The sequence below is a fragment of the Cyprinus carpio genome, chromosome B12, assembly GCF_018340385.1.
Source record: "Cyprinus carpio isolate SPL01 chromosome B12, ASM1834038v1, whole genome shotgun sequence".
In the NCBI taxonomy this organism is placed as follows: Eukaryota; Metazoa; Chordata; class Actinopteri; order Cypriniformes; family Cyprinidae; genus Cyprinus; species Cyprinus carpio.
This window is the reverse complement of record NC_056608.1, coordinates 10,369,565-10,397,380: the sequence shown is the minus strand read 5'-3', so window position 1 is coordinate 10,397,380 and position 27,816 is coordinate 10,369,565. Positions and strand designations below refer to the sequence as shown.

Here is a 27,816-nt window from a genome sequence, read left to right as displayed (position 1 = left end):
AACTGTCCAGCAGCCGCCAATACAAATAGCACCACTAACACGGTGACATCATGGCAAACAGAACAATGAAGACAAAATGAACATGTTTATCTATGTGTTGGTTGGTGCCATCATTTCTGAGAATATAAAGCTTTTTTCTAAATCTTTCTAATCACATTACCATGGCTTAAAAGTTTGGGGTTGGTAAGATGTTTAAAATGTTTTTGAAATATGTCTGTTGTGCTCACCAAAGCTGCATTTATTTGATCAGAAATACAGTAAAACAGTAACATTGTGAAATATTATTACAATTAAAAAAAAAAAAATTACTAGTTTAATACATTTTAAATGGTAATATATTCCTGTGATGGCAAAGTGATATTTTCAGCAGCCATTACCCCAGTCTTCATTAGCAATGTTAAAAAGACTTGTGCTACCTAATATTTTTGTAGAAACCATGATAAAATAAAAATAGACTACTAACTTATTTAAAATCAATCAATCAATCTTACTTGCCCCAAAATTTGGAATGATAGTATATTTGATCTGGCCTAGAGTGTAATTTAAAAATTACACAAATTTAAACAATCTTCCTTGGACAATCAGTCATAAAGTCTCAAATGCACTATAAATAAATCTTAAATTATGAAGAAGCCAAATATATAAAGTACACCTCTGCTAGATGACTCATTTTCTTAAAATTATGAATACAAAAACAAAGAAGAATAAACTAAGCCAACAAAAAAAAACAAAAAAAAAACCAAACAAAAAAAAAAATACTATCAAAAAAAACAAATACGCACAAAAAAAAAAAAAAAACAAACAAAAAAAAAAACACACCAAAAAAAAAAATAAAGATCAGAAGGGTTTAAGGAATTTCAAGAAATGGCTGTAATATGTCTCCCAGGAGCAGTGTTTTTCTGAACACATGGGTTTTCTCACAGTAAAACCAGTCATGACACAAAACAGAATAACACTTAAAAGAGTCCAAAAAGCCATGTCTTGTTGAAGTGGCTTTAAAATAACTATGATTTGACAGAGAAGCAGTTAAATGAGAGCCTACATTGACTTCAGTCTGCCAAACAATAAATCAACATAATCTCTATGGAATAAATTTCACCTCCAACTCTGAATGGGAATTTAAGAAAAAAAACTGGCCAACTATTTGCACATGAATTTTTTCATTTACTTTTTTCTTTTCACATCTTATGGCCCTCTTACAGTTTCGACCCTCTTCTTGTATTCGGTTATGTGGAGTCCTGTGCAACTGCACTGTGACATTAATCACATGGCCTCCATCTCCATCCGGACCACTTCAGATTAATTTTTCAGCTGCTCCAGCGCAGCCGTTTCATAGCGTATCAACGGCGTAGAGACCCATCCGCCTCTGCCCTACTTCTGCTGCTCTGTGCGTGACACTACAACCATTTAGAGCACTGGTTTTTTTTTTGCTAGCGACTCCTCTACCATTTTCAGCTGTCTCATTCCATTTTTCATTCATCCCTTAATTTGCGATGCAGCTTTTTCTGAGCCTGTGACTTTCTCCTCACACCCTGCATTATTCACAGTTTCTCAGAAGCTCCAACACCCAGAAGGCCCAGATCTGACTCTTCCATTTCCATATTTCTACTTAAGGACTTATGTTTTACCATTTCAAACACGTCATACTGAGAATACCAATTTGGACCCTGATGCTAACCTGCAGCCGTGAGGCAGCTGGAAAACAGTTTAAGATGACGATATGGGGTCTCTGAAGCCCACTGGCACAGGGAAAGTCTGAATATATGTAAAGGAGAGGTGGACCTGTGCATTTGAAAGCAGATCTGAGATTACTGAACACGCAATCTCGCTATTGTTCAACCCACCTTTTATGTTAAACAACTGTGTACAACATTGATGACACTATGAAAAACAATAAAGATTTGTGTGACAACAGAAAAAATGAAACCCTTCTCAAAACCTTTTGAAGGTAAAATGTTTGGTGCTGCAACAGACTAGTAACTGAGATCCAAACTAACAAACAAAAATATCTATAAATCAGTTATAAAAAACAGTGAGTTCTGCTTCAAAAATTCAGACATCTTCAATATTATAATATTATAAAATTTGAGTAATAAAATGAATAACTTCCCATGTCTCTCACATTTTAGCGTTTTATAAACTACAATAAAGATTTTCTATTTTAGGATATGTAGATACATCCAAACCAAAATAGGAGATGACCTTTGACCTTAGCAAAGTTGATTGTGTGTCTGTGTGTTTTAATTAAAGACAAAGCCAATTCAAATGGCTGACAAAAAATAGAAAGGCATCAAAGTTATATTCTGATCCAGGCAGGTAAAAAAAATAGTCCAGATTTACTATTAGCTTGCGCCAGTGCAAAAGCTAATTTGGCATTTAAAAACTACTGTCAGGATTACTAAAGACATGCAGTGGGAAATTAGCATGAAAAAAAGCATGGACACAGGGCCATCCTTTGGGCGGTGCAACTGGTGGTCGCACCTGGCCCTGCGTTTTGAAGGGGCCCCTCAAAGTGGTCTGATCGCACCAGACCCACCACACCCCTCCCACTCCAGACCAAGACCGATCAGTTACTTTTGCGACTTACCTTACTGAATATGCATTTGTAGGAGTTTCCCTTTCGATCGGTAAATTAATGGGAGGAGAGTATTTAAATGAATCACGCAATGTGATTTACTAAGATTTGTGCTCATCAATTCAATGGAATTCGTGGCATTATTTAACGTGCAAAAAAGCATGTCTTAAAGCAGACGGTAATTTGCACTACTCTGCTCCCAATGTGCGAATTGTCAGTAAAATCACCCACAGAATTTTCCTCTCCCATCCACACTTTTATGGAATTGCACTCTAATGCTAATTTGCCCTGTTTAGTAAACCTGGTCCTTAAACTCAGAAACAGATTTATTATGAATTTGCATTAATGGGAATATTTCTTTATTAGGAATGTCAGTTCAGCTCTTATATTTTATTATATAAAATAATAAAATGTGACTTCATGGGGATACTTTTAACAGAAACAAAGACCGCAGACCGCAAAACCAAAAGTCATACAGTATTTAAATTTTAAGGCCAACATGTGTGTGTACAGTATGTGTTTATGGCTGTGTGGTAATGTACTCACAAGATTCCACATCTCCTTGCAGCTGAAGTATCTGGGGTACTGGCATGGTTAAAACCACTATGTCAAACCGCTCCGGCATTCCCCCTTTGCGACACACTTCCCAGCCAGTGTCTTTCCGGTGAATGTGAGTGACGTGTCGGTCGTAGAGCACCTCTGCTCCTGCTGAGTGCGGAGGAGCACATTTGGCAATGTTGCACAAAGCAAAACAAGTAAAAGGAAAAACAGGGAAAGAAAGAATTCCAAAGACAGACAGACAGAAAGAAAGGTCAGATTATGTATCATTGAGAAGTCAAGATTTGGTTTATAGCACATGCAAATAGTTCTTCATGATCTTTCATCTGATACAAGAGCAATGGTGAAAAGAAACCCAATCCCAGAGTTACATGGAAAAAACGCCTACATCTTAAGTGAATTAACACATCATTTATCACAAAAGGCATAAGGTGACAGAACAATGTTGATAGCAGTATATGATATCAATATCAGGGCAATGGTGATAAATTGAGTACAAATACACATAATTCACTTTTCACATAAATCCCTTGCTGTTTTGCTGATCTTTAAAAAAATTGTTGTTTCTCAGTGTTGCTGCACACATTAAAGCAGCTCCATCTGACTGCTGCTTTTTGTTCTTTGCACTATATCAAAACATCCTGAACTGTTTTTAAAGAGTCATGATCTCTGAGTTCATAAATCAGCTTGCATGGTCTTGCCAAATTCTACTGCGCTCTCTCTAGGAAATCAGACATTTCTAAAAATATTTCTAAAAAGGTAACATTTAAAAGGAACAACAGCTGGAATACTCAAAAATCAAAAACTTGCTGACCCAAAAATAATTTTCTGGCAGCACATTTCTGTCATTAAATAGCTGATGAAAAACAGCTGCTTTATGAACAGTGATAAAATCGGTTATTAAATCCGTCTTGCTTCTCTGATTGTGTAAATATATAAAAAGCATTTCTGTGTGAAATTGCCCTGATGGAAAACGCTGCAGCGAATGTTATTTTTGCTATTTTAATACATGTTTTAAATAAAATGTAGACATTTTATTATAACAAACTGCCTAGCATTTTTGATGGAAAACAGTTTGCATGGCTTAAAAGTCTATTATGCTAACCAAAGATGCATATATTTGATAAAAAAAAACACACTAAATCCAGTAATATTGTAAAATACTGTTACAATTTAAATTAACTGTCTATTTTAATATACAATCATTTAATGCATCCTTTCTGAATAAGTATTAATAATAATATTTGGTGACCCCAAACTTTTGAATAGAAGTTAATCAGTATGACTTGAAGCAAAACCAGAAGAAAAAAAATCAGCAGAAGTAGTTAAACACAAATGATCTACCTGACTCTCTGAGATAGTGTTTGATGATGGAGGAGACTCCATGGGGTGTCACATAGTTCACAATTTCTTCTTCTTTTAACATCATGCCCAACAGGAGCAACTAGAGGTTTTAAAATGTCTTGTGCTAAGAGTTCTTCATAAAAACTAAAAAAAAAAAAAAAAAAAACATTAGTCACTACAAGACCCAAATATTTATTTTCATGTAATTAAAGGAAAAAAAAAACCTTTAAACTCATAAAATGAGACCGACAGTATAACAGATCAGATATAGTTCAGAGAAGAAGCCTACCTGCTGTGAATACGAGCGTAGTATGGTGTGGCACTTATATATTGAGCACCAAGATCAACTGTGCATGAAGGATCATTTGGACTTCTGCTTGTGGACATTCTCCCCCCTATAACATAAATGCAGAATACCTTCACCATCTATTCAAAATATCACCAGGTCAAAATCAATATGACAAATAAAATTATGCTTTTCGATTATTATAGATAAATATCTGAATGAAAACATACATTGATTTAGCATCATTGTAAATACATAAAACATCAGTAATTACACTACTATTGCACAAACGTGCAAAAATTATTGTACAGTAAATATTATAAAATACAATACACGTTGTAAATAAGTGGTTATATCTGATAAGATATATTCAAAACATCATAAAATTATGTTTTTTCAACTTTAAAACATTTTTTGGAAGCTGCGAATGACAAAAATAAAAAAAACTTTTTTTGTTGTTGCATATTTGTAGTTGAGTTTTGGAACATTATAATCATTGTAAGTGATGTTACTAATATGATTAAGTATACAAGAACATATTGGCCTGCCTGCAAAAAAGCTGAAAGGTTAAAAGTCGGAGACATTTGTGTCAGAACACTCTTTTTTATGGTCTTGGGATATTTCTACATCTCATTAGCCCTTGTAAAACACTTATAAAGGCATGCAGTACATAGAGGCCCACAGTGCACTTCAGCACTGATCTCTATAAAAGTATTTCAGGTAAGCTTTAAAAAAAAACTTCTCCTCAGCGCAGCTCACTTTGTCTATGATAAACTTAATTTCTTATATATAGCCTATATCGTGTGAATATTATGCAAAAATACAATTCACTGCAATAAAAATGCTTATGGAAAAAAATTGTGTAGGCCTATATTTTGGGGATTATTCTTAAACCATTTTTTATTTTATTTTTATTTTCAAAATAAAGGCCAAATACTTGATTTAAAAACTACTAGATTCGTTTCAAAACTGTAATGGTTTACTTACATAAAACAAGAATGATTGATCTTCTGTTAAACCAAACAGCCTATTTGATGTTCTCTATGCAAGTTAATCCAGTGATTAAATGTAAAGAAATTCCTAAATTAAACCCTTTCCTCTTATTAAGTGATGTCTCTTTAGAAGACTTGAATTAAACTGTTCAATATGGAATACTTTCAATTATATTTTTGAAGCTTTGGTGATATTGACTTTGGATGAACAGAAATCTCTGAGGTTTCTTTAAAAATATCTTTGTTTCGAATGACATGAAGGTGATTTTTTTATATGTATTTATTCATTTATTTATTGGTGTACAAATCTTTCATGTTTATTTTCAGTAAGCACTGGTCTTCTTGTGTTTTTTGTATTCCAACCACATTTGTTCTGTGTAGGGTAAACGTACCTATTAACTGTATTAAGCTCATGTACCCATGAAGCACAATTCCATTTTTTAGCTCAGATTATAAAAAGAAAAAAATGATTTATTATCCTACTTGATGTCTTAACCAACTGATGTGTTTGTTACAATATACCTACTGTAATTTCAGAATCAAAAGAGCTTTATTACCAAATATGTTTACACGCACAAGGAATTTGACTTGACGACAAGAGCTTCCAGTCCAGAAGAAAGTACAGAGATAGTGCAGACATACATAGGAATAACAGAGTAGGGATGGAATATAACACTAATATAAGAAAAAACTGAATTTAATATTGTACTATATACAGAATAGAAGTATAGGAAAAAAAAATTATTTGTTTAAATAAATGTACAGATATGTTATGTGTGCACGTATGTTATTTACAAAGTGTTCAGTTTACAAGTGTACAAATTTTGGATTCTGTGTATAAATATGTTAGTTGTGATGGACGATGTCTAATTATGAAAGTTTAATTGTTCAGGCTGAATATAGCCTGCGGGAAAAGATTGTTGTGTGAATGTGTGAAGTGCCGATCAGAGTGGATGTGGGGTGCTATACTGGCCTTTTCAAATCGACAGTAAAACACATTCATATCGTCAGCCAGTTGTTGATTCTCCACAGACTGTGGGGGTGGGGGGGGGGGGGGGGGTTTTGTACAAGGTGATGTTCTTGAGACCAGTCCATAGTGATGCCAGATTGTTGCCTGAAAACTGTTTTCTCAGCTTTTCAGAGTAGGTTTTTTTTAGCCACTCTAATCTCCTTCGTTAGTCTGTTCCTGGCCTGGTTATACAAGATTTGATGATCTGAATGTGTTTTACTGTCGATTTCAAAAGCAGGCCAGTCTACTACCCCCCCCATCGGCTCTGATCTGCACTTCACACATTCACCTATCCCCCCTGCAACCCTCCCCCCAACACCCCCCCCCCCCATTCATCCTGGTGCTTAAAGTCTTTGTAGAGGATGTGAACTGGGTCTTCAGGAAGCAGAAATCTAAGAAATCTTCATGCCCAGAAGGTGTTTCACCTGCCTGTTTAAAAGTCTGCACTGACCAACTGCCCCCCATCTTCACACAGATCTTCAACAGATCACTGGAGCTGTGTGAAGTTCCCTGCTGCCTCAAATGCTCCACCATCATTCCGGTCCCCTCAAATCACTGGACTTAATGATTACAGACCTGTCACTCTCACGTCTGTGAAGTCATTTGAGGGACTGGTCCTGGCTTACTTGAAGGACATCACAGGACTTACATCCTGCAACACCTAGACACTTATGCAAGGATACTATTTGTGGACTTCAATACCATCATGCCTTATCTTCTCTCAGACAAATGGACACCACTCTCTGTGCCCATCTCATTCTGTCATTGGACCACCAGCTTTCTGACAGACAGGCAGCAGCTAGTGAGCAAACACACATCCAGGACTATCACCATCAGCAGGTTTGTGTTCTCTCTCCCCACTGCCCTTCTCTGGTCACTGGGGTTCCTCAGGGATCAGTTCTTGGACCCCTCCTCTTCTTCATATACACTACATCACTGAGACCCATCATACAGACACATGGTTTCACCTACCATTGCTATGCTGATGACACACAGCTCTATTTCTCATTTCAGCCAGATGATCCAAGAGTAGCTGCACGGATCTCAGGCTGCCTGGTGGACATCTCGGCATGGATGAAAGAACATCACCTACAGCTCAACCTGGCAAAGACTGAGCTTCTTGTCTTCCCGGCAACTCCAAATCTACAGCATGACTTCACCGTCCAGTTAGGTTCATCAAGAATTACCCCACCAAGTTCGGTCAGAAATCTTGGTGTTATCTTTGATGACCAGCTGACTTTCAAAGGCCACATTGCAAAAACTGCTAAATCTGGCAGGTTTGCATTGCACAACATCAGAAAGATCAGGCCCTTCCTAACGGATAATGCTGCACAACTTCTTCGTCCAGGCCCTTGTCATTTCAAGGCTGGACTTCTGCAATGCTCTTCTGGCTGGACTTCCATCAAGCACAGTCAAACCTTTACAAATGATTCAGAATGCAGCGGCACGACTGGTCTTAAACGAGCCCAAAAGAGCCCACGTCACACCTCTCTTTATTTCCCCGCACTGGCTGCCAGTTACGGCTCGCATCAAGTTCAAGACACTGATGCTTGCATACAGAACAGCCTCAGGCTCAGCACCTGCCTACTTCCACTCACTCTTACGAGTCTACATCCCCTCCAGAAGTCTGAGATTCACTAGTGAGTTATGCCTCATGGTACCATCACAAAGAGGCACAAAATCACTTTCCATAACATTTTCGTTTACTGTTCCTGACTGGTGGAATGATCTTCCATCCCCTATCCGAAATGCTTTTTCTCTTACATTTTTTAAACAACAGCTGAAAACTCACTTCTTTCATCACTATCTGAAAAAAAAAAAAAAAAAAAAATTTCTCTTGTCTTTCATCTTTCTCTGTCTAGCTTGTACTTATTTGAACAATGCTTAAAACTTAATAAATGTATAAAAGCGTCTGGTAAATGAATAAATGTAAATGTATCCCCACTTTTGTAAGCATCCTCTTTGGCGTGACAAAGCTGTTTGAGTTTGCACATATCCTTACAGAAACTGATATATGAAGTCTCTGTGAGCTTGTCCAGATCGATGGCAGCAGCTTCAAAAACACTCCAATTAGTGAGGTTGAAACAGGCTTGTAAATCCCACTCTGCTTCATTAGTCCATCTTTTAACAGTCCTTAAAATGGGTTTAGCTGATTTTAGTTTCTGCCTGTAGGTCGGTATAAGATGAACCAAACAGTGATCAGAGAGCCCCAAAGCTGCTCGTGGGACAGAGTTAATGTTGTCACGGTACCAAAATTTCAGTATTCGGTACCAATACCATTGAAAATCTACGGTTCTCTGTACCAATTTCGGTACCAAAGCAAAACACAAAAACATGCTAATTAAAAATTTGACTATATTTTCATTTAATCCAAACTGTGTAGATATTTAATTTTAAAGGGATTTTGAATTTTAAAGCCAAGAATAACAACCAAGTTAGCTAAAAAAATAAATAAAAAAAGCCCAGAACTGCTTTTCTGACTGATTTGACAATTTGATTTGTTAATTTGTACATTCTCTAACACGTATATTCTAGATTCACAATTCATTAAAAAGCCTCCAGTGTTTAAAAACAGTAAATATCATCATGTCATCCAGTTTTTTTTACCCTAATAAAAATTATAGTAGCATTAAATAGTTAATAAAGAAACTTAATTCTAATGCTCATTATATTAGCGTTAGCCGCGCTTATGCTAACGATTAACTACTCTAATAACAATGTTCATTTCAATCCAACATTCAAATTAAAATATTTCATAGTAATTATAACAGAAGCAGTGTTTCCCACAGCGGCATATGCAAATTAATTCTCTGCCAGAAGGAGGTGCTTGTAGAGCGCGCAAGAGAGAGAGGTTTCCTCCTTTTGAGGTCAACTCTTCTCAGTGCTTTTATGAAGAGACCTTTCGGGTAGCGCACCAAGAACCAGGTTGACCGGGTACTCGGTACCACCGGTACTTAAAAAAAAACTGGTACCGTAACATTTTCATTTTTTCAGTTCCGGCTTGGTACTGTAGTACCGGGCCTTTTGACAACACTAGAGTGATATGCATCCTTTATTGTGGTGTAACAGTGATCTAGTATATTACTGTCTCTGGTGGTACATGTAATATGCTGCTTGTATTTTGGCAGTTCACAGGAAAGATGTGATTTGTTAAAATCTCCAAGAATTATTAAAATAGAGTCCGGGTAACCTTTGCTCCATTTCAGTTATTTGTTCAGCCAACTGTTGCATCGCGGTGCTCACACACTCATCTGGAGGAACATACACATTCACGAGAATGAATGAGGAAAACTCCCGCGGTGAGTAGAAAGGTTTACAGTTTATGAAGAGTGCCTCTAGTACAGCATACCTTTTTCAGCGTTGTTACATCTGAACACCAACTTTCTTTGATGTAAAAACACAATCCACCTACTCTCATTTTCTCTGTTAACTACGATCCGCTCTAAACAGCTGGTAGCCCAGCAGATGAAGTGCGTTATCCGGAATGGCTTCACTCAGCCAGGTTTCAGTGACGCACAGTGCAGCAGATCCAGTGCAGTGCAGATCAAATTTCACAGTGCAGATCACAGTGCCGCATATCAATTTTCAAGTCAATCAGACAATTGCACACTGAGATATGGGTATCTATGTGTTCACACTTTCTGGCGGCCATTTTGTAATCTGCCTGAAATCTTTCACCAAAAGTGTAGCTTGTGTAATTTTTAGATGTTTAAGCCTTTATTTTGGGTAAGTTTCACTACTTACTGTTTAAAGTTAAGAGATTACTGTTCAGACTTTTGCATATTATAACCTGGAACTTGGATGTGTGAAATAATTTCAGTTAGATCCAAAAGAAAGTTTTAGCAACATGGCGCAGATGCTAAAGAACACAGTTGGCTGACTAGCTGTATAAAACTGTTATTACTTCACAGGCTTGTACTTTAAAATCCATAATATTTACATTAAGGTTTAAAGTTCTTTGATGGTCTGTGGTTTGACACTGCTGTTATTTTTAAAGATTTCATATTATTTCAAGGTGAGCTTAAAATGTGCACTACTACGAAAATCACACAGCTTCAGTGACATCGATAAGAAAAAGTATAATTTTATAGATAGTTAATAATAGTTGTTCATATTAAAATGTGTATGAACTTAATACATGACCTAGACTATTTATTTAGCAAAATCTTGTCATTTTAATAAATATTATATGAAACATATTAAAAAATGATTGCTGCTCCAATTAAGCTCAGTGTGCTCCCTTTAAGCTCTTCCACACTGAATGTCTAAGTTAATCTTTATAAAATGGTTAATAACTTATTTTCACATCTATAAGGTGACAAAATCTAGACATTACTATAGTTTATGCCCAAAGATGAAAGAGGCATGTCGTCCATTCAAAGGAGGAGGTATCAGAAACCTGTCATATCTGTCCAGGAAAATAGTGACTAAAGGCTGGAATACACTACACGACTTTTATAATGTGAACAGATTTTTAAAACACCAGGCATCATACACTTACTGACTTTGTAAATAGTCACAAAGGAAAACACACACTACCAGACATTAAATTCCTTCCGATCACAACAAACTCACGCAGAAATGTGCATGTTGTTGCTAGGAGACACTGGACAAATGAAAACAATGTGTTTTAAAATCTGCTGAAAATATCAAACATGTTTGATCTCCTCTGACTGGATGGAATCAAAGTCTGAAGCTTAACAAATCTGAGTCTGTGATCATCATACACTATGTGATTTTCTATTAAATGTCATCTCAAATCATCAGACTAGCTCTGACCTTTGGCAACTAGTGTCAACTTCTCCAGATTGTAAATCGGTGGAAAATCAGGGCAAAAATTGTGTAATGTACTTCAGCCTTAAGAGACTACGTATAAGTTGACGTCCATTTACTGTAATAAGAGGCTTCATAATGAGACTAGATTCTGTGTACATCATCCCCATGAATGAAATGTTTTATTGGTTTGCTTTATTTGATTTTTGAATATGTGTTCTTTAGCGGAATGTGGACTAGTCTGCAATGTGCTTAAATGACTCTTCACTATGAATATATAACTGATCAAACTGAATGTCTTGTTGTTTGATTTAAGTGTTCTCTTTTTTTGTGATTGACTTTGTACCTTCAAATAAAACATTTTTGAATTATTCTATAAAAAAAGGTTGTTTAAAATAAACAAGATTTTTTAATAAAACATTTAACTTAACCGGAACAGGGGTGTGCTTAAAGGGTACCAAAATGTGCCCAATAAAACCACACAAAAATTAAAAATCTAATGACATACATCTTAATTGAAATGCTTTTGTCATTTAAAATGAAATTCAATATTTTTGTGTGCATGATTAATATTTTAACATAACTTCTTGTACTAAAATCAATATCTTGTGCACTAAAAATGTCTAAATGTAGGTTTTGGTTACCTTAATAGGTACGTTTTTTACCAATAGTAAATAGTTTTTACCAATATTGAGTAAAAAAAAAAAAGGCATTATTTAATTTGGCTGTAATGGGTCAGCTTTAACTATTTCGCTTTGTTAACATCTTATCATCCACGATCTAATCAACTGCTCGAAGGACAAAGTTCAAGACTTGCCTCCAGGTTGTTTATCGTGTATAGAAATACAAAGAAGACTTGCATCAGTCTGCTCTTTAAGGCGAAGAGTCAATAAGGGATTTGACGTCGAAAACTTTTTTAATAATAAAGTTGAAGTTAGCTCGTATCATATCTGCTTATTGTCTGCTCCCCTTTCTCATTTATAGATCAGCATGTCAGCAGTTTAGAACAGCGTTTTGACTTGTGTTTAACGAATGACAGTTTGTTGCACATACCACTAATTCAATTATTTAAATGCACGAGACACCCGCCACTCAATAAGGTGTTTCACATCAGTACATAAAACAAACACTCTGTGAGTAAAAACAAATAAGATGCTAACCTGCACCCCGAGATTTGTCCCACACGACTATATTTACTTTGTTGGGCAGCTCCCTCCGCAGCAGAGAGGCACATAAACTGCCTGTAAGTCCAGCACCAACTATTAGAACTCGAGACATTTTTAGAAAAGGTACATAAAAACTGCTTATGTAAAATAGCAAAGCGATCTTGCTCGTTTGAAGATCACACTCGATTTAGCACCCTGTCCCTTTAAGATTTATGAAAGGCTGAAATGTTTGAGTTGGCCAACCAAAACATTCCCTTCGTTTTTCAATATTTTACTGATGTGAATGCACAACATGTCCAAACATCAAAATAATAATAATATAAAGTTATATGCAGGTTTTACAGGTACATTGAAGACAGAGTACGAACTCAAATATATTTAAGAGTTCTTCGTTGTACTAACAGCAATTTAAAATATTTATTATTGTAGCCTACAATTGGCTCAGTGACCACAGCAATGCACATTTTATATATTTATATATACATATATTCAGTCTCATCTAAAAAAAAAACGAACAAACAAACAAAAAACAAAAAAGTAACCTAATTACGACGTCAGTTTGACAAACATTAAAATAATAATGGAGTACTTTAATCAGGAAGAAAGCAGGTCTTGCATAAATTAATCCCACTTCTTCAGGAGGGGGACTGATTGATTAAAGGCGTTCAAGAACAGTGATCAGGTCATGATGTCATTGTCAGCTGATGTTAAAGCGCTTTCATCGCTATCAGAGTGTCACTGAGGCTCCACACTTTTGATTCCAGTACGCTGCTATGGAGGTCTCAACCGAAGTTGGGTGAGTTTCACTAAATGAGCATGTTTTTTTTTTCCTTATTCAGTGCTTATGACCATTAACCACACTCCATCAGATCGTTCTCGATCAGCTTAAAACGATTAAAACGATCCTGTTTATTAATATGCTGCAAGGAATATTACGTTGTGGCGACTCAATGAATTAGCGATAAACGAATTTACTGTACGAAGAAGTGTGTTACGATGAAGGTGTGAAGCTACCATGTAATTACAGTGATTTATACGTTTTGTTTGCACCGACTGACTTTCGTGCGTTTGTTATTATGTCAAATGCATTGGCTTGACTACCTGTCATTCAAAACCATTCAGATGTGCTACAATACGTGAACTGCTTTCGTTTTGTGAAAACGCAGGGTTGTAAAATCAAACATTAAAACCTCGCTTTAACTCATAAATACAATGGAGACAAATAATATTGTCTGTGTAATAGCCTACCTTATACAATATTTTTGTTGACATAAATGTTTACATTTTGAAAAAAAAAGAAGTATATTTTTTCCAAACATATTTTTGGATTTGGTTTCTGCTTTCATATAATAAAGTACAGTAGTGATGTTCAGCAGTGTTTGTTTTGGCAGCTTGTTTTGTCTGAACAAACAAAGATTTAGCTACATTGACCTTGTACTTTCATGTTATGTATCCCTACTTTACAGTCACACGTTGAGCAACTCTAAACAATCTAGCAATTAGCAATCTAGCAATTAAAAAAAAAAAACAATTAGCATAGCTTTTTAACACTGGTTTAGATTAGTGTGTCTTCTTTGGAGACCCTGTATGTTAATTCACTGTTTGTAAATGTTTAACAGAAAGATGTCATGGCTGGTGCTGTCTCTGGTACTGCTTACATTTGGGCTCATTCAGTGCAGGCCGCCTGTTGAGGACAAGATAGGACTGGACCCTGAAGTAAATATGAACATCGTAAGTAGCCAGTAATAAATAACGTGTAATAAGCTGCAATGAGTGTTCTTCATTACTCTACAGCAAACTGTCAATAAGTGCACACCAGAGAATGAGGTATATTGGGTTACTTTTGCCATTAATCGCATTGCAATGACATCCCATGAAGTCATTCAGCAACATTCCTGGGGACAATACTGTTCATCAGCTATGGGTACAATACTCTTTACTTTGTGAGAATGCAGAGTCACTGAATTGTAATATGGTGCTCAAAGTAGAAAAAGAAAAAAGCTAAGAAAAAATAATGCAATTTGGTGCAGATGTTGTTATTTATATGGCCAAAAATAAGATGAAATTCTGATAGCTTGTAATGTAAATCAATGTGATTTTTATAACAGCATACATACATAAAATGCTCCATTTAGATAAAAATGTCTATTTTTCTAGCTTTACCTGCTTTAGCTGACCTTGTGAATGTCATGCCTTATTAAGTGAACTTTGCACAACATTTGTAATATTATTTCCAGTTCTCCATTTTGTCACATGCTCTAAAGAGGAGTGGATTCATTAGATGACCATCTCTATAAGAAAATACATTTTGCCATTTGTCCTCCTATGATTCAATGTGGCTCTTGGAAGCGGAATGCAGAACACTTCACCACATTATCACTTGTGAAAGTGAATATTCCCCTAGTAGAAAAAAAATATGCTTAAATATATTTGAAATACATGTACATATTTACCTGTATGTGCTTAATAAAAATACCCTGTTGTTGTACTTTTGGTATACTTAACTCATTTGAAGTACAGTATAATTATTAAGAAATACATCTGAAAACCAATTAAAAATAAATTTAAATAATTGAAACTGAAAAAAATTAAACAAATTTGGAATTATGGAACAGTTAATAAACGGGGAACAGAAACATAATTCACCAGTTTATCTATTTTTATTTTTCATAATTGACATAAGACAGCTTTATGTAACATATTTTCCCACGGACTCTGAAAGGAAATTGTACTCTAAGTGACATTCGTGCACTTTCATGTGTGGTTAGATATGAAACAAGATTTTTCAAAATAAATACTGATATCTCATAATCATTGTTTGACAATTTGCACAGGTCAGGTAACCATTTGCAGAAATGCTGATAAGACAGTGATTTGTTGGTTTTAATACAATAACTGGTTTTTATACTCTGCGTTTCACATATTTCCTTTCACAAGCAGACTACTGGGCCTTCAAAATTAAAAGAATAGTTAAAAGAATAGTTTACCCAAAAAATAAAATTCTGTTTATTCTGTTATTTCTTTTATTCAGTTTATTCTGTAAAATCTTTTTTTTTTTATCTTTTGGTGAACTTTCCTTTCAGAGTCATGATGCAACAGAAGTAGCAACAGATATTTGGATTATGATGTATATCTCAGTGAAAAAGAATATTAGAAAAGGAAAAATGATGGGCAGGGGCTTGGTTCTATCCATCAGTTGCTGATTGGATGGAGACAGATCTGAATGTGAGCTTGCAGGCAATGATAGGTAACTGGAAGGGTTTAAGTGGAGTGAATGACTGGAGAAGTCCATTATACATAATCAGAGATAAGATTTACTGGGAAAAAAACTAAATCTAATAATAATAATAATAAGTGAAGTGTGTCATTTTTAAGGTGTGTAAATACCTATTAGTTAAAGGGATACTCCAACCCAAAATGAAAATTTTGTCATTAATCAGTTTCCCCCATGATTTTCCAAACCAGTATAAGCTCTGTTCATCTTCAGAACCCAATTTAAGATATTTTGGATGAAAACCTGGAGGCTTGAGACTGTCCCATAGACTGCCAAGGAAATAGCAGTGTCAGGGTCCATAAAAGGTATGAAAGTTGTCGTCAGAGGCCCTGTCCCAAATGGAACACATCATGTGCACTTTCGGTTTTGCAGACTTACAATGGCCGCCACGTCCGTTAAGTCCATGAGACTGTAGGGTGTCCCATTCATCATTTCAGCATTCAAAAGGGTGCTCGCGAGCACTCCCTCCGCAGCAGACTTCTACGCGACAGTCAAAGTGGCATTACGTCATAAAATTGCCGATTTAGAGGAAGACCGTGAGGGTTTAGGGTGCCACTTGGGACAGGGCCAGAATACTCCATCTGCCATCAGACTGTTCTGTGTCATCCACGCCACAAGAATGCACTGTTTCTACATGTATTTAGCTTTGATTTTAAATAAAACAGTGCATCCTTGTGGCACGGATGACACAGAAGAGCATACACAGCATATGGTGATATGATATTCATACCTTTTATGGACCTTGACACTGCTATTTATTTGGCAGTCTATGGGACAGTCTCAAGCCTCCAGGTTTTCATCCAAAATATCTTAAATTGTGTTCCGAAGATGAACAGAGCTTTTACAGGTTTGGAACGACATGGGGGTAAGTGATTAATGACAAAATTTTCATTTTGGGGTGGAGTATCCCTTTAAGTGTTGCTATGTTGGACTGCTAAAAAGTGAATGAATGAATAATGTAGAAAGGAACTCAGATCCATAACAAATTGCTTACTTATAGTTCTCTCTGCTCATTAATTTAGATGGGCAAAAATATTATAAAAAAATGACACAAATATAATAAAAAAATATACTTCAAATTATTTGCCGCTCATATATATTTGCTCTTGATTCCAGGGAGAATTGTATTCTTTATAAAATGCAGCTGTGAAGTTATTTTCAGTAGTTGATCACATTCTGCATTTCATCAGACTTTCCTCTTGCGTTTTCATTACGCAGAAGCTCACAAAATATTTCTTGTTTCCAACACACTATTTCTGCATGAAAAGAGGGTGAATAAGAGAGAGAGAGAGAGAGAAGCACATCCCCCAGTGCTTACTCTCCCCATAATGTGTGTTGAGCCAGCAGTGGGTTTATCCTTAAGTGGCCTAAAGTAGAATGAGCAGACAGAAGACCCAGGGGGAGTGGGAAATTGCAGAGCCTTTAATTATGCATGGGGAGATTGCATGGCAGGCCTGGAACCAACAAGCTCACACAGTTTCTTTGAAGTCTCTGATTATAATTTATCTCATATCTGGAGGAGGAGGAGGAGCAGTGTGACACCATACAGCTGAAATAATTGTGCTCTTGAAAAGACAAATGACTAAACTAAGAATTTAAGCTGAACTGGTGTTTTCTATTTTTATTACATTTAAAAATACTGCCACGTTGATGACATTTATTGTAGACCTTGTAGAAATGTAGCTATTCTTAAAAAATCCATAGGTCTTATATTTCTTCTTCAAATGGATGACATTATACTGCTTTCATCGGAATAGAACAATGCTTGTGCTATTTTGAAGTGTTATATTTTCTAAAGAGAGAAGGAATGTGTTTGCTGTCCTATTTAATTTAATTTATCTTACATGTAGGTGTGTTTCTATTGATTTCTCCATGCTGTCATACTTCTCATGGACTTTGCCCATGTTTAATGTTGTGTTTGTCTCTTGTAGAGTGAGATCATCAGACACTGGGGCTACCCAGCTGAAGAATTTGAAGTGGTCACTGAGGATGAGTACATCCTGAGCATCAACCGAATCCCACATGGGGTCAAAAATAAGGATGGACAAGATAAAGGTTTGAGCTGGTGTGGCAAAAGATTTGAATGAGCCCATTCATGCTTCTGTTTGGCGTGAATTATTAAAGATGTGAGCTTTTTGTCCTCACTAAAGTGGCCGTGAACCTTAACATCTTAACATCTTGTGGTTTTTAATAGTCACGTAGCAATTTAAAGAGGGGAGAGAAATGGTTTTAGATGAGTCAGTCTCGAACGGAGGAGGAACTCCTGTAACACACTCGTCTAACACAACCCACACATGATGTCTTCTTAGGGTTTTCTTCTCATAAATATCAAGATCTCATGACCTCTCGTGATGGTGTGAAGTTATTAGAAGATTCTGTTTCATAAATTAATTAAATTAGTGTTATAATATATATATATATATATATATATATATATATATATATATATATATATATATACATACATATGTACAGTATACACACACACACACACACACACACACACATATATATAGTGTGGATGATATATATATATATATATATATATATATATATATATATATATATAGTTAAGTGTTTTATTTTTAATTAATTTAGAAAAAAAAACAGTATAAAACTAAATGTCTGCCTTTTATCATTTTTATCATTTTATTTTATCAAGTATTATAGTAGGTGTCTATACACACACACACACATATATATAGTGTGGATGATATATATATATATATATATATATATATATATATATATATATATATATATATATATATATATATATATATATATATAGTTAAGTGTTTTATTTTTAATTAATTTAGAAAAAAACAGTATAAAACTAAATGTCTGCCTTTTATCATTTTTATCATTTTATTTTATCAAGTATTATAGTAGTTGTCTATACAATACATCAATACCAGCTATAACATCATCAGCTGAAAAACAAAGGATAATGATGATAAATCAGGCTAAAATCAGTTCAGATGGGTGTTATTGTGGTGTTAATGTTCTCGGTCCTGTACAACAGTGCTTCTGGAATCAGTATTCAGTCTGATATTTAGCGCTCCCCATATTTCATTAATGAGCAGAGAGATCTCTAAAGCTCATGCTTCTCACACTAATCTCGCCAGGGACGCCACTGGAGCGGAAAACCAATTCAGCAGCCATACATCAGCTTCCACTCTTCCTCACTGTGCTAACACAATGTCTCATGTTTTTCTAAATGAGAATACATTTCCCCGACACAAATCCCTCTGCTGGAGGATTTGAGGGCCTTTGAGAAACTTTGGCCTTGTGCATCTTTGCTTTTCACTCATTGTATTAGATTAAGAGCGTTGTTGGCTGCGTTCTTGTGTTTGACCTTCAGAATAAAATTGGCTTATGCAAATGAGCATGTGGAAATCTGTTCGGTACATTTATAACCAAACTTAATCAGGAAGACTGGGAATTTTGAAGACCAAGTTAACAAGACAAACCCTGTGAGCAATTTTTGTTTTATGGTGATCTTAAAGCTGTGTGTGCTGAGAGCTGGTAAAGGTAAATAATAAATTCAGATATATGATAAATAAGTAAACAGCCATCAAGCTGTTTGTTTTTAGTGGATGGCTGATGCTGAGTGGTGTGACGTTGAGTGTGATAAGCACTGAAGCTCTGAGATGGCACACGGGATATGCGACTCATTTCCTGCTGTCCCAGTTCTGCAAGTCACACGAGACAGTGTACTGCTTGGTGCGAAAGAACACCAAGGAATGACAATACTTTTTAGCACCAAGTGAAGTTTCACATAGACAGTCTCACCTGAGAAAATACACACTCGTTCTTTTCTCCAGATCGAGTAATTCATTTAAAAAAAACTTTAAAAATGCAATCCGTACACACAATGACTTTAATACAACTCTTCTGGAACAATTTTGGAGTTAAAATGAAAAACGCCAGGATGATCTTTTAAAAATGAAAAGTAATTTTTATTTTCTCTGTGTTGATTTTATTATTAGATAAAATGACGATTTTTAACAAAATTGCTTCACTCATAATTAATATTAGAAAAACCTTGTCTGCCAAATCAACAAACAATTAGAAACGTTAAAAAAACCATGACAGTGTATTAGTCTCTTAAAATTTCAGATAACTTGAGTTTTATGAGAAGGAAGGATTAACATTAATAATTGATGATATTTGTAAAAACTAGTTTTTACATTTAAAAATATATTTCAAAGGAAAATAATATCTAAGATGTGTACATGCACATGCATTCAAGGTGTAAGAAAAAATATAGAATTTTTTACTTGATGACTTGAGACAATGAAAATTGTATTACATTTCTCAAAATCCTATGCAACCAACATGAACAGATTAATATATGAGGTCTGAAGCAGTGATTTCCTTTGAACTTAATTTCCCATAAAACCAGTCTGACTCATTGTGCAACTGATCTCCATGGGATTATTCTGCAGTTATGTAAAACTGAAAGTCTCCAGCTCTGCACCACTTCCAAAGTCTTGCTGTGAGAGTTGCAGGGTTTAAAGGGGGGGGGGGGGGGGGGGGGGGGGGGGTGAAGGAATGGCTGGTATGAAGTCAAACAATGCTATCAGCTCAAGGTCTGTTTGTGCTACTAAGAGGACCAGTTCACTTCCTGTTTCTGACAGATATTCATGATAAAGGTCCCAAAAAAGAAAGGATGGCATTATCAGTATAAAGCTTATGTACATACTCCCTCTGCTGGCCAAACATGTAATCTCTAAAAATATATACAAGTATTTTTGATTCAGTTTACAATTTCCATTGAAAGGTTTGGTGACATTTTTTGGTCTCTTAATTCATATTTCAGAAGCCAAGCCTGTAGTGTTCCTCCAACATGGTCTTCTTGCTGCTGGAAGTAACTGGGTGACAAACCTGCCCAACACTAGCCTGGGTTTCCTGTTAGCCGATGCTGGATTTGATGTGTGGATAGGCAACAGCCGTGGGAACACCTGGTCCAGAAAACATGTCAGCCTTGACCCTAAACAGAAAGAATACTGGCAGTTCAGGTACAAGAATGATTTTTATGAAAGCGTTTAGCATGTGGCTTACAACCTTTCTACTGTTTAAGAAATTTATAATAGATAAAAGTTTGAAAATAATTTTTGTGCATACACTACAATCCACAAGTCTCTTATGTTCATCAAAGCAATTTATTTGATCAAATATACAGTTCAACAGTAATATTGTTAAAATACAATTACAATTTAAGATAACTGTTTTCTTTTTAAATATATTTATTAATGTCAATTATTCCTGTGATCAAAGCTAAATTTTCAGCATCTAGTCGTCAGTGTCACATGATCCTTCAGAAATCCTTCTAATATACTGATTTGGTACTCTAAAATAATGTCTTGTCAATTTTGAAAACGTCTGTGCTGCTTAATATTTTTGTGTAAACTGTGATACATTTTTTTTCAGGGTTCTTTAAGTTCAAAAGAGCAGTTAATTTAAAATATAAATATTTTTCTTGTAAATCTTCCTTGTATTTATTCAAGCATTTATTTCCTCTTTTCAGCTGCTACTTGTGTTAGGAGCTTGAAACCTAGTCATACTTAAAAGTTTGACATTACTCTTTTTCTTGCCTTGCAAGCTTTGGTATTTCCTTCAGGAAATGCAGATCTAGTTCTTATTTTTTGGAATTTTCTGTTGGTTTAATAATATATCAGCCAGAATACCAAACTAAAAAAAAATCTGTTTTTCTTTCTGTGTTGTTTGTATGTGTGTGTGTGTGTGTGTGTGTGTGTGTGTGTGTGTGTGTGTGTGTGTGTGTGTGAGCCAGTCATGATGAACTGGCTAAAAAGGATCTTCCTGCAGTGATAAACTTCATTACAAAGACCACTGGCCAGGAGCAAATCTTTTATGTTGGCCATTCCCAGGGAACCACTATAGGTATCACCTATTCTCTAAGCATTTTAGAGTGATTCACTATTTTGATCTGCTATTCATTAAATCACTGATCTACAAAATATGCTCAGAGATTTGTTGTGCATTATGCATCTTCTCACACTGGCAGAAGGCAAATGAATTATCATACGTGTTATTATGTGGGAACATTTCACAGCTCACAGCAGCTACAGTACTTCACACTTTTTGCTATGCATGATGTGATTCCAAGCCTTATATATTTTTATATTTATATTACATTATATATTTATATATTATATATTTTTTTCTTCTTGAAATGTTGATGCATAACTTCCTATTCTTGCTTCTTAGCGTTCATCGCTTTCTCCACAATGCCGGAGCTGGCCAGCAAAATCAAGATGTTCTTTGCTCTGGCTCCTGTCGCCACAGTGGGGTTTACCAAAAGCCCCATGACCAAATTGTCTGTTATTCCAGAGTTTCTCATTTGGGTGAGCATTTTGTTTGTAACACTATACTATAGCTCTGTTCCAGAAACTAGAAAACTACCCTATTGCCTACCTAGGCAGTTGCCATCTAAGGATCTGTCTAGAGCTGCCATCTAAGGATCTGTCCTTTAAGAGAAAGGATTTGAAACACTCTGCATAAGTACAAAAACACAAAATATAAAAAAAAAAAAAAACACTTATCAAAAAAAAAAAAAAATTTAAATACTCAAAAAAAAAAAAAAAAAATAAGATAAAAAAATTATTATTTTTCTTTTTTACATTTGTAGGATCTCTTCGGACAAAAGGACTTCTTTCCTCAGAATGAGCTGATTAAGTTTTTTGCCACTGAGTTCTGCAGCAGAAAGCCTTTGAGTGTGCTGTGCGGGAATGTTTTCTTTCTACTCTGTGGTTTTGATGAGAAGAACCTGAACATGGTATAGCACTCGCTTTGTTAAATCATGCTTTTTAATGCCAGTGAATTTGAGAATGTTCCTTCATGAGTTCCTTCATCTTTCTTTCAGAGCAGAACACCTGTGTACACAACACACTGCCCAGCAGGAACCTCTGTCCAGAACATGGTTCATTGGGCTCAGGTAAAAAAAAACAACAAAAAACAAACATAAAAACACAGTTTCTACTTGACGTCTAAGGCCTTGTTTACACTGCAGGTCTTGATGCCCAATTCTAATATGTTGCCTACATCTGATTTTTTGGATGTCCGTTTACACGTTCTTTCAATTGTGACCCATATCCGATTCATGTGTTTACACTTGCCATACCACCTGAAACATCACGCATGCGTTGTAGTCATTTACCGCCTCCAAATGTGCTTCCTCATGAGAATACTGTGACCTATGCTGACAAAAAAAAAAAAAAAAAAAAACCAAAAAAAAAAGACATTCTCCATTAAAAGACCTTCAAAATGATTTATGATTTGTTGGAATCGGACAAAAAATGAGTCACACCCATTTGAAGTCAGTAGAGAGAAGTCCATCTTTTCTTATTATAAATTACTATATTAATAATCACAATACAGCTATTTTTTATTTTATCTTTGCTAAAGCATTACTTTTATCATTTTATATCTAAACTAAAGCATTCATGTACAAAAAACAAATAATCAAATGTAAAAATAACGTAAGCGTTCATTACAAATAAATTGATTACTAAACTACAAAAGCAGTTCAATGAAGTGCAGCTCGTGATTCTCTCTTTTCTTTTGTTGTTAGATTAACATTATGATACATGATACTAGACATCCTACTGTAATGCACGGATATAATGTTACGCATCAGATGTTTTCCCCCAAGTTTTTCAGCGTTTTTCACTTTAGACAGAACAGATGATGTTTGTGTGAATACTGAAATACTGTAATAAGTGAGCGGAGAAAAGGCAATCCTCTCAGAAAATGTACAAATAAAGATAATTTCAAATGTGTAAATACTACCTGGAGCATTTTTTTTTCAGGGTATTTATTTATTTATTTATTTTTTGCCTGTTGGTCAAAATAGCCCGTGTGGAATTTACACTCATTTTGATTTGTCGCAGTTTTAATTTTGAATTTACACTCATTTTGTCAGCACGGGTCACATATGACGTCATTAAACTATGAAGTAGTAACAAATTGTCGCAGTTTTAATGACGTACGGAATGCAATGCCTCAGAAAATCCATTTATTTCCACATATGAATGAGGCCCAAAACCGATCTTGAAATATCTGAATGCATGCGCTTTTTTCCTGTTTACACTGTCATAGAACAGATCCGATGTGTGTCACATGAGCAAAAAAATCGGAATTGTGTCACATTTAACTGGCAGTATAAACGAGGCCTTACTAAATGTCCCTCTCCACCTGCAATACATTTTAAAACATCCCCACATTATTTCCTCAAAATGAGTGAAAGCACAACCACCAGAAGTTGCAACAGTTCCTTAAAGGGTTAGTTCACCCAAAAATTAAAATTCTGTCATTAATTACTCACCCTCATGTTGTTTCAAACCCGTAAGACTTTCGTTCATCTTCGGAACACAAATTAAGATATTTTTGATGGAATCTAAGGCTGTCTGACCCAGCAACACAACTGAAATGTTCCCAAGTCCAGAAACGTAGCAAAGAGATCGGTAAAATAATCCATGTGACATCAGTAGTTCATCCGCAATTATACGAAGCTAAAAAATACTTTTTGTGCGCAAAAGAAAAAAAAGAAATAACGACTTTATTCAACAATTCGTCTCCTCAGCATCACCCTGTAAACAACGTATGCTGTTCTGTGTCAGCTGCGTCACGCCGGATATATTACGATGTGACGAGTGATAGAATAAAGTCATTATTTCTTTTTTTCTTTTGCACACAAAAAGTATTTTCGTGGACTTGGGAACATTTCAGTTGCGTTGCTGTCTATGGAAGGGTCAGACAGCTCTCAGATTCCATCAAAAATATCTTAATTTGTGTTTTGAAGATTAACGAAGCTCCTATGGGGTTGAAATTACATGAGGGTGAGTAATTAATGACAGAATTTTCATTTTTAGGTGAACTAACCCTTTAATCTGTCTCAGAGCAAAATATCAGTGTGACGTGACAGAGCAGAGAAGCACTGAGGTGTTTCAATAGGGGCTTTTTGGTAAGGCACACACACAGGTCAGATGACTTTGACATTTTTCTGGACCTGCTTGACAACATTGCCTTGCACGTGTTCTCAAATGCACTCATATGTGAGCACAACCTTTGTACTGTAGATACAGCAAAACACTGAATAATTGTAGTTAGCAATTACTTGTAAAGATAATAAAACACACAAAAAACCCTACTCTATACAAAATACACCATCAAAAAAATGAACAACCTAACATAAACAAATAAAACTATGTAAAGGCACTATCAAATATATGAACATTCTACTTTATACTTTTACCTGTTCTTAAATATATTTCTTGTATTCTTAATACAGGCTGTGAAATCCAGTAGCCTTATGGCATATGATTATGGAAAAGCTGGAAATATGGCACATTATAATCAGGTAACATTGAGGACTTACCTATTTCTGCCTATAAAGGGACCCATAAATGAAAACTGTCATCATTTACCCATCATTATATACACATTTCTTTCTTCTGCTGAACACAAAACAGCCCTAATCCTAACCAAAAAGCTTCCTGCTGACTTCCAAAACCGAAACGGTTTAGTTAGTAACATTCTTCAAAATACTGTATCCTTTTTTGTGTTCCACAGAAGAGACAAAGTCATACAGGTTTGGAAATTACAGGAGGATGACTACATGATGAAAATTTCCCTTTAAGCTATTTTCACCACTAACTATACTAACTTGTCTGTCCAGGGCATTTTTGAAATACTGTAGACTCTTGTAAGGATGAATGTGTCATGTTTGCTGTCACTCTGAGAGTCAGTAGTGGAACTGAGCAGTGCTTAAAGTGTTAAAGTCTCTTCCTGCTTCTCCCCTATCAGTCATCCCCTCCCGTGTACAGCGTGCGGGACATGACGGTACCCACAGCCTTGTGGTCAGGTGGGCAGGACACTCTGGCAGATCCTCAAGATGTGGCTCTACTGCTAACACAGATACCCAAATTGGTGTACCACCGTGACATTAAGCACTGGGAGCACCTGGACTTCATCTGGGGTTTGGATGCCCCACAAGAGATGTACAACAAAATGATCGAAATGATGAGGGAGAATGTGTGAAGCAGTAGGTTTTACCAGCAGTTTTTCAAACATTCCTTGAGCTTGAGCTAATTACTGTAAGCAGATGAACCCATTTGTTTGAGGTGCTGGTAACCGAATCTGCAATTTGTGAATGTAAATTGAGTTTTACACTCATGATCAGGGGTTGCCTTTTAATGTCTTTTAAAAGGACATTCACTTGTTTAATGTGTTTTTTTTTTTTTTTACCTTTAGCTTTTACTAACCACTACATCCTCAATCTCACTATGCTGTAGCATTTCATGACCTGTCTTATGGCCTTGTCATGTAATCGACTGATTTTGTAAAACATGACTGGAAATAAACATACATTGATGCTGAAAATGTTTATACAAAAAGTCATTTCGCTTAGTGAGAGGTTTTACTTTTAAACCAACAATTTGACAAACCAAATCCATACTAAATATAAAACAAACTGAACATAAAAATAAATTATCAATATAAGAAAAAACAAACTGAATATACATATACAGTACATTAAATTATCAATAAGAAAAATCAACAACACAAATATGAATAATCAAATATGCTTAAATACATCTTTCATCTGAGAAATGCATTTCTTATGACATTAAGTGTAACAATGTGCGGATCAAAGTGTAAAAAATTGTGACAATTGGTGAAAACCCAATCTTAAACTCAGCTAGTGAATTGTAAAGGACCCCACTGCTGCTGCACATGAAACAAGTCTCTTCTCTCATGTCCTCTATTAATACTCACATTGATTTTGTTAACAATGTAACAATTTTGTGGAATTGCAGTCTTTTTGCAATATCTAGTGGGGTTTCCTGATTCTGTAAAGAACACAGAAACAACATGCCAAACTATTAAAAGAGTCACACAATGTGTTTAACAGAGAGAAAAGAGAAATCAAAATGTATGCTTGTTTCACATCACAGATCAACACCAGTTTCAAATCCTGTCAGTCTCAGCAAATGTAATTTCTCTAAAACACTTGAATACTTTGTTACATTTAACATTCACTTACCAAGTTCTCAGCTGACATTAAAGAATGGTTTGCAGCTAAATACAGTGCAACACCTCTGTCACCTGTCACTACTTTGTTCATGTTGACATTTTTTTAAGTTACTTTCATAAAGAAGACAGTAAGATTACAGATCCCTATGTAGAAGTTTGAGTTCAAATACTTGCTATAAATAATTAACTTACTTTGTTCTGTATTGAGACATCTGCATTTTTCTCCAATAACAATGGAATGATCCTTTGACTTTTTCTTTGGCACGCATAGTGAAGTCCAGTGTTCCCCTTCTGAAAAAAAAACCCCAAAGATGCACAAATTATAACCATGAACATCCTTTTTAGCAAGATAATTATCTCTTAATTAATTTCCCACTGAAACAACATGATGAGTGTTCTACTTACATAGTCTACAGCATTTACCTCCACCTTTGTGGCCAACAGAAGCTCCATCAATTTCACATTTTTTCTTTGCTTCTCTTCTTTGAGAGATGATATGTGCAATGCTTTAATATTGTCTAATTAAGCACATTTAGATCAGTCATAAATTAAAGTCAGATTAGATAAGTGATGGACAAGAACACATATAAAACACCACAAAACACTTTCTATTCCTGTACACTAATCTCAGGGAAATTCCTGATCTCAAACAACAGGTTAAGATTAATTTTCAATTTCAGTGTTTTATAAGTAAATAGTCTCTTCCAGAAATGCCATGACTGAGGGATAACCTACCATTATAAGATAACCAATTAACAAGATAGGCATTAATATGGCA

General features: G+C 35.4%; 3 protein-coding genes across 3 annotated transcripts in view; 1 reads left to right on the top strand and 2 right to left on the bottom strand.

Annotated features, from left to right (window-relative positions):
* Positions 1 to 12,926, bottom strand: part of LOC109068041 (renalase, FAD-dependent amine oxidase) — a 47,355-nt gene extending 34,429 nt beyond the window's left edge. The window contains 5 exon segments of the mRNA XM_019084911.2: positions 3,122 to 3,280; positions 4,478 to 4,566; positions 4,568 to 4,621; positions 4,767 to 4,872; positions 12,698 to 12,926. Coding sequence (XP_018940456.2) covers positions 3,122 to 3,280; positions 4,478 to 4,566; positions 4,568 to 4,621; positions 4,767 to 4,872; positions 12,698 to 12,815 — 526 coding nt within the window. The 5' untranslated portion in view covers positions 12,816 to 12,926.
* Positions 12,927 to 13,339: 413 nt separating this feature from the next.
* On the top strand, positions 13,340 to 26,384 carry lipf (lipase, gastric). The gene is made up of 10 exons (XM_019084912.2): positions 13,340 to 13,499; positions 14,323 to 14,434; positions 17,909 to 18,032; positions 20,803 to 21,001; positions 21,775 to 21,884; positions 22,212 to 22,348; positions 22,633 to 22,779; positions 22,867 to 22,938; positions 25,294 to 25,362; positions 25,809 to 26,384. The coding sequence occupies exons 1-10, from the start codon at positions 13,477 to 13,479 to the stop codon at positions 26,040 to 26,042; spliced, it is 1,227 nt and encodes a 408-aa protein (XP_018940457.1). The 5' UTR covers positions 13,340 to 13,476; the 3' UTR covers positions 26,043 to 26,384.
* Positions 26,385 to 26,513: 129 nt separating this feature from the next.
* Positions 26,514 to 27,816, bottom strand: part of LOC109068043 (ankyrin repeat domain-containing protein 22-like) — a 2,691-nt gene continuing 1,388 nt past the window's right edge. The window contains exons 3-6 of the mRNA XM_042735277.1: positions 27,770 to 27,816; positions 27,444 to 27,517; positions 27,231 to 27,329; positions 26,514 to 26,854 (exon numbers count right to left, since the gene is read on the bottom strand). The exon at positions 27,770 to 27,816 is cut by the window's right edge and continues 65 nt beyond it. Coding sequence (XP_042591211.1) covers positions 26,777 to 26,854; positions 27,231 to 27,329; positions 27,444 to 27,517; positions 27,770 to 27,816 — 298 coding nt within the window. The 3' untranslated portion in view covers positions 26,514 to 26,776. The remainder of the gene's footprint in view (positions 26,855 to 27,230; positions 27,330 to 27,443; positions 27,518 to 27,769) is intronic.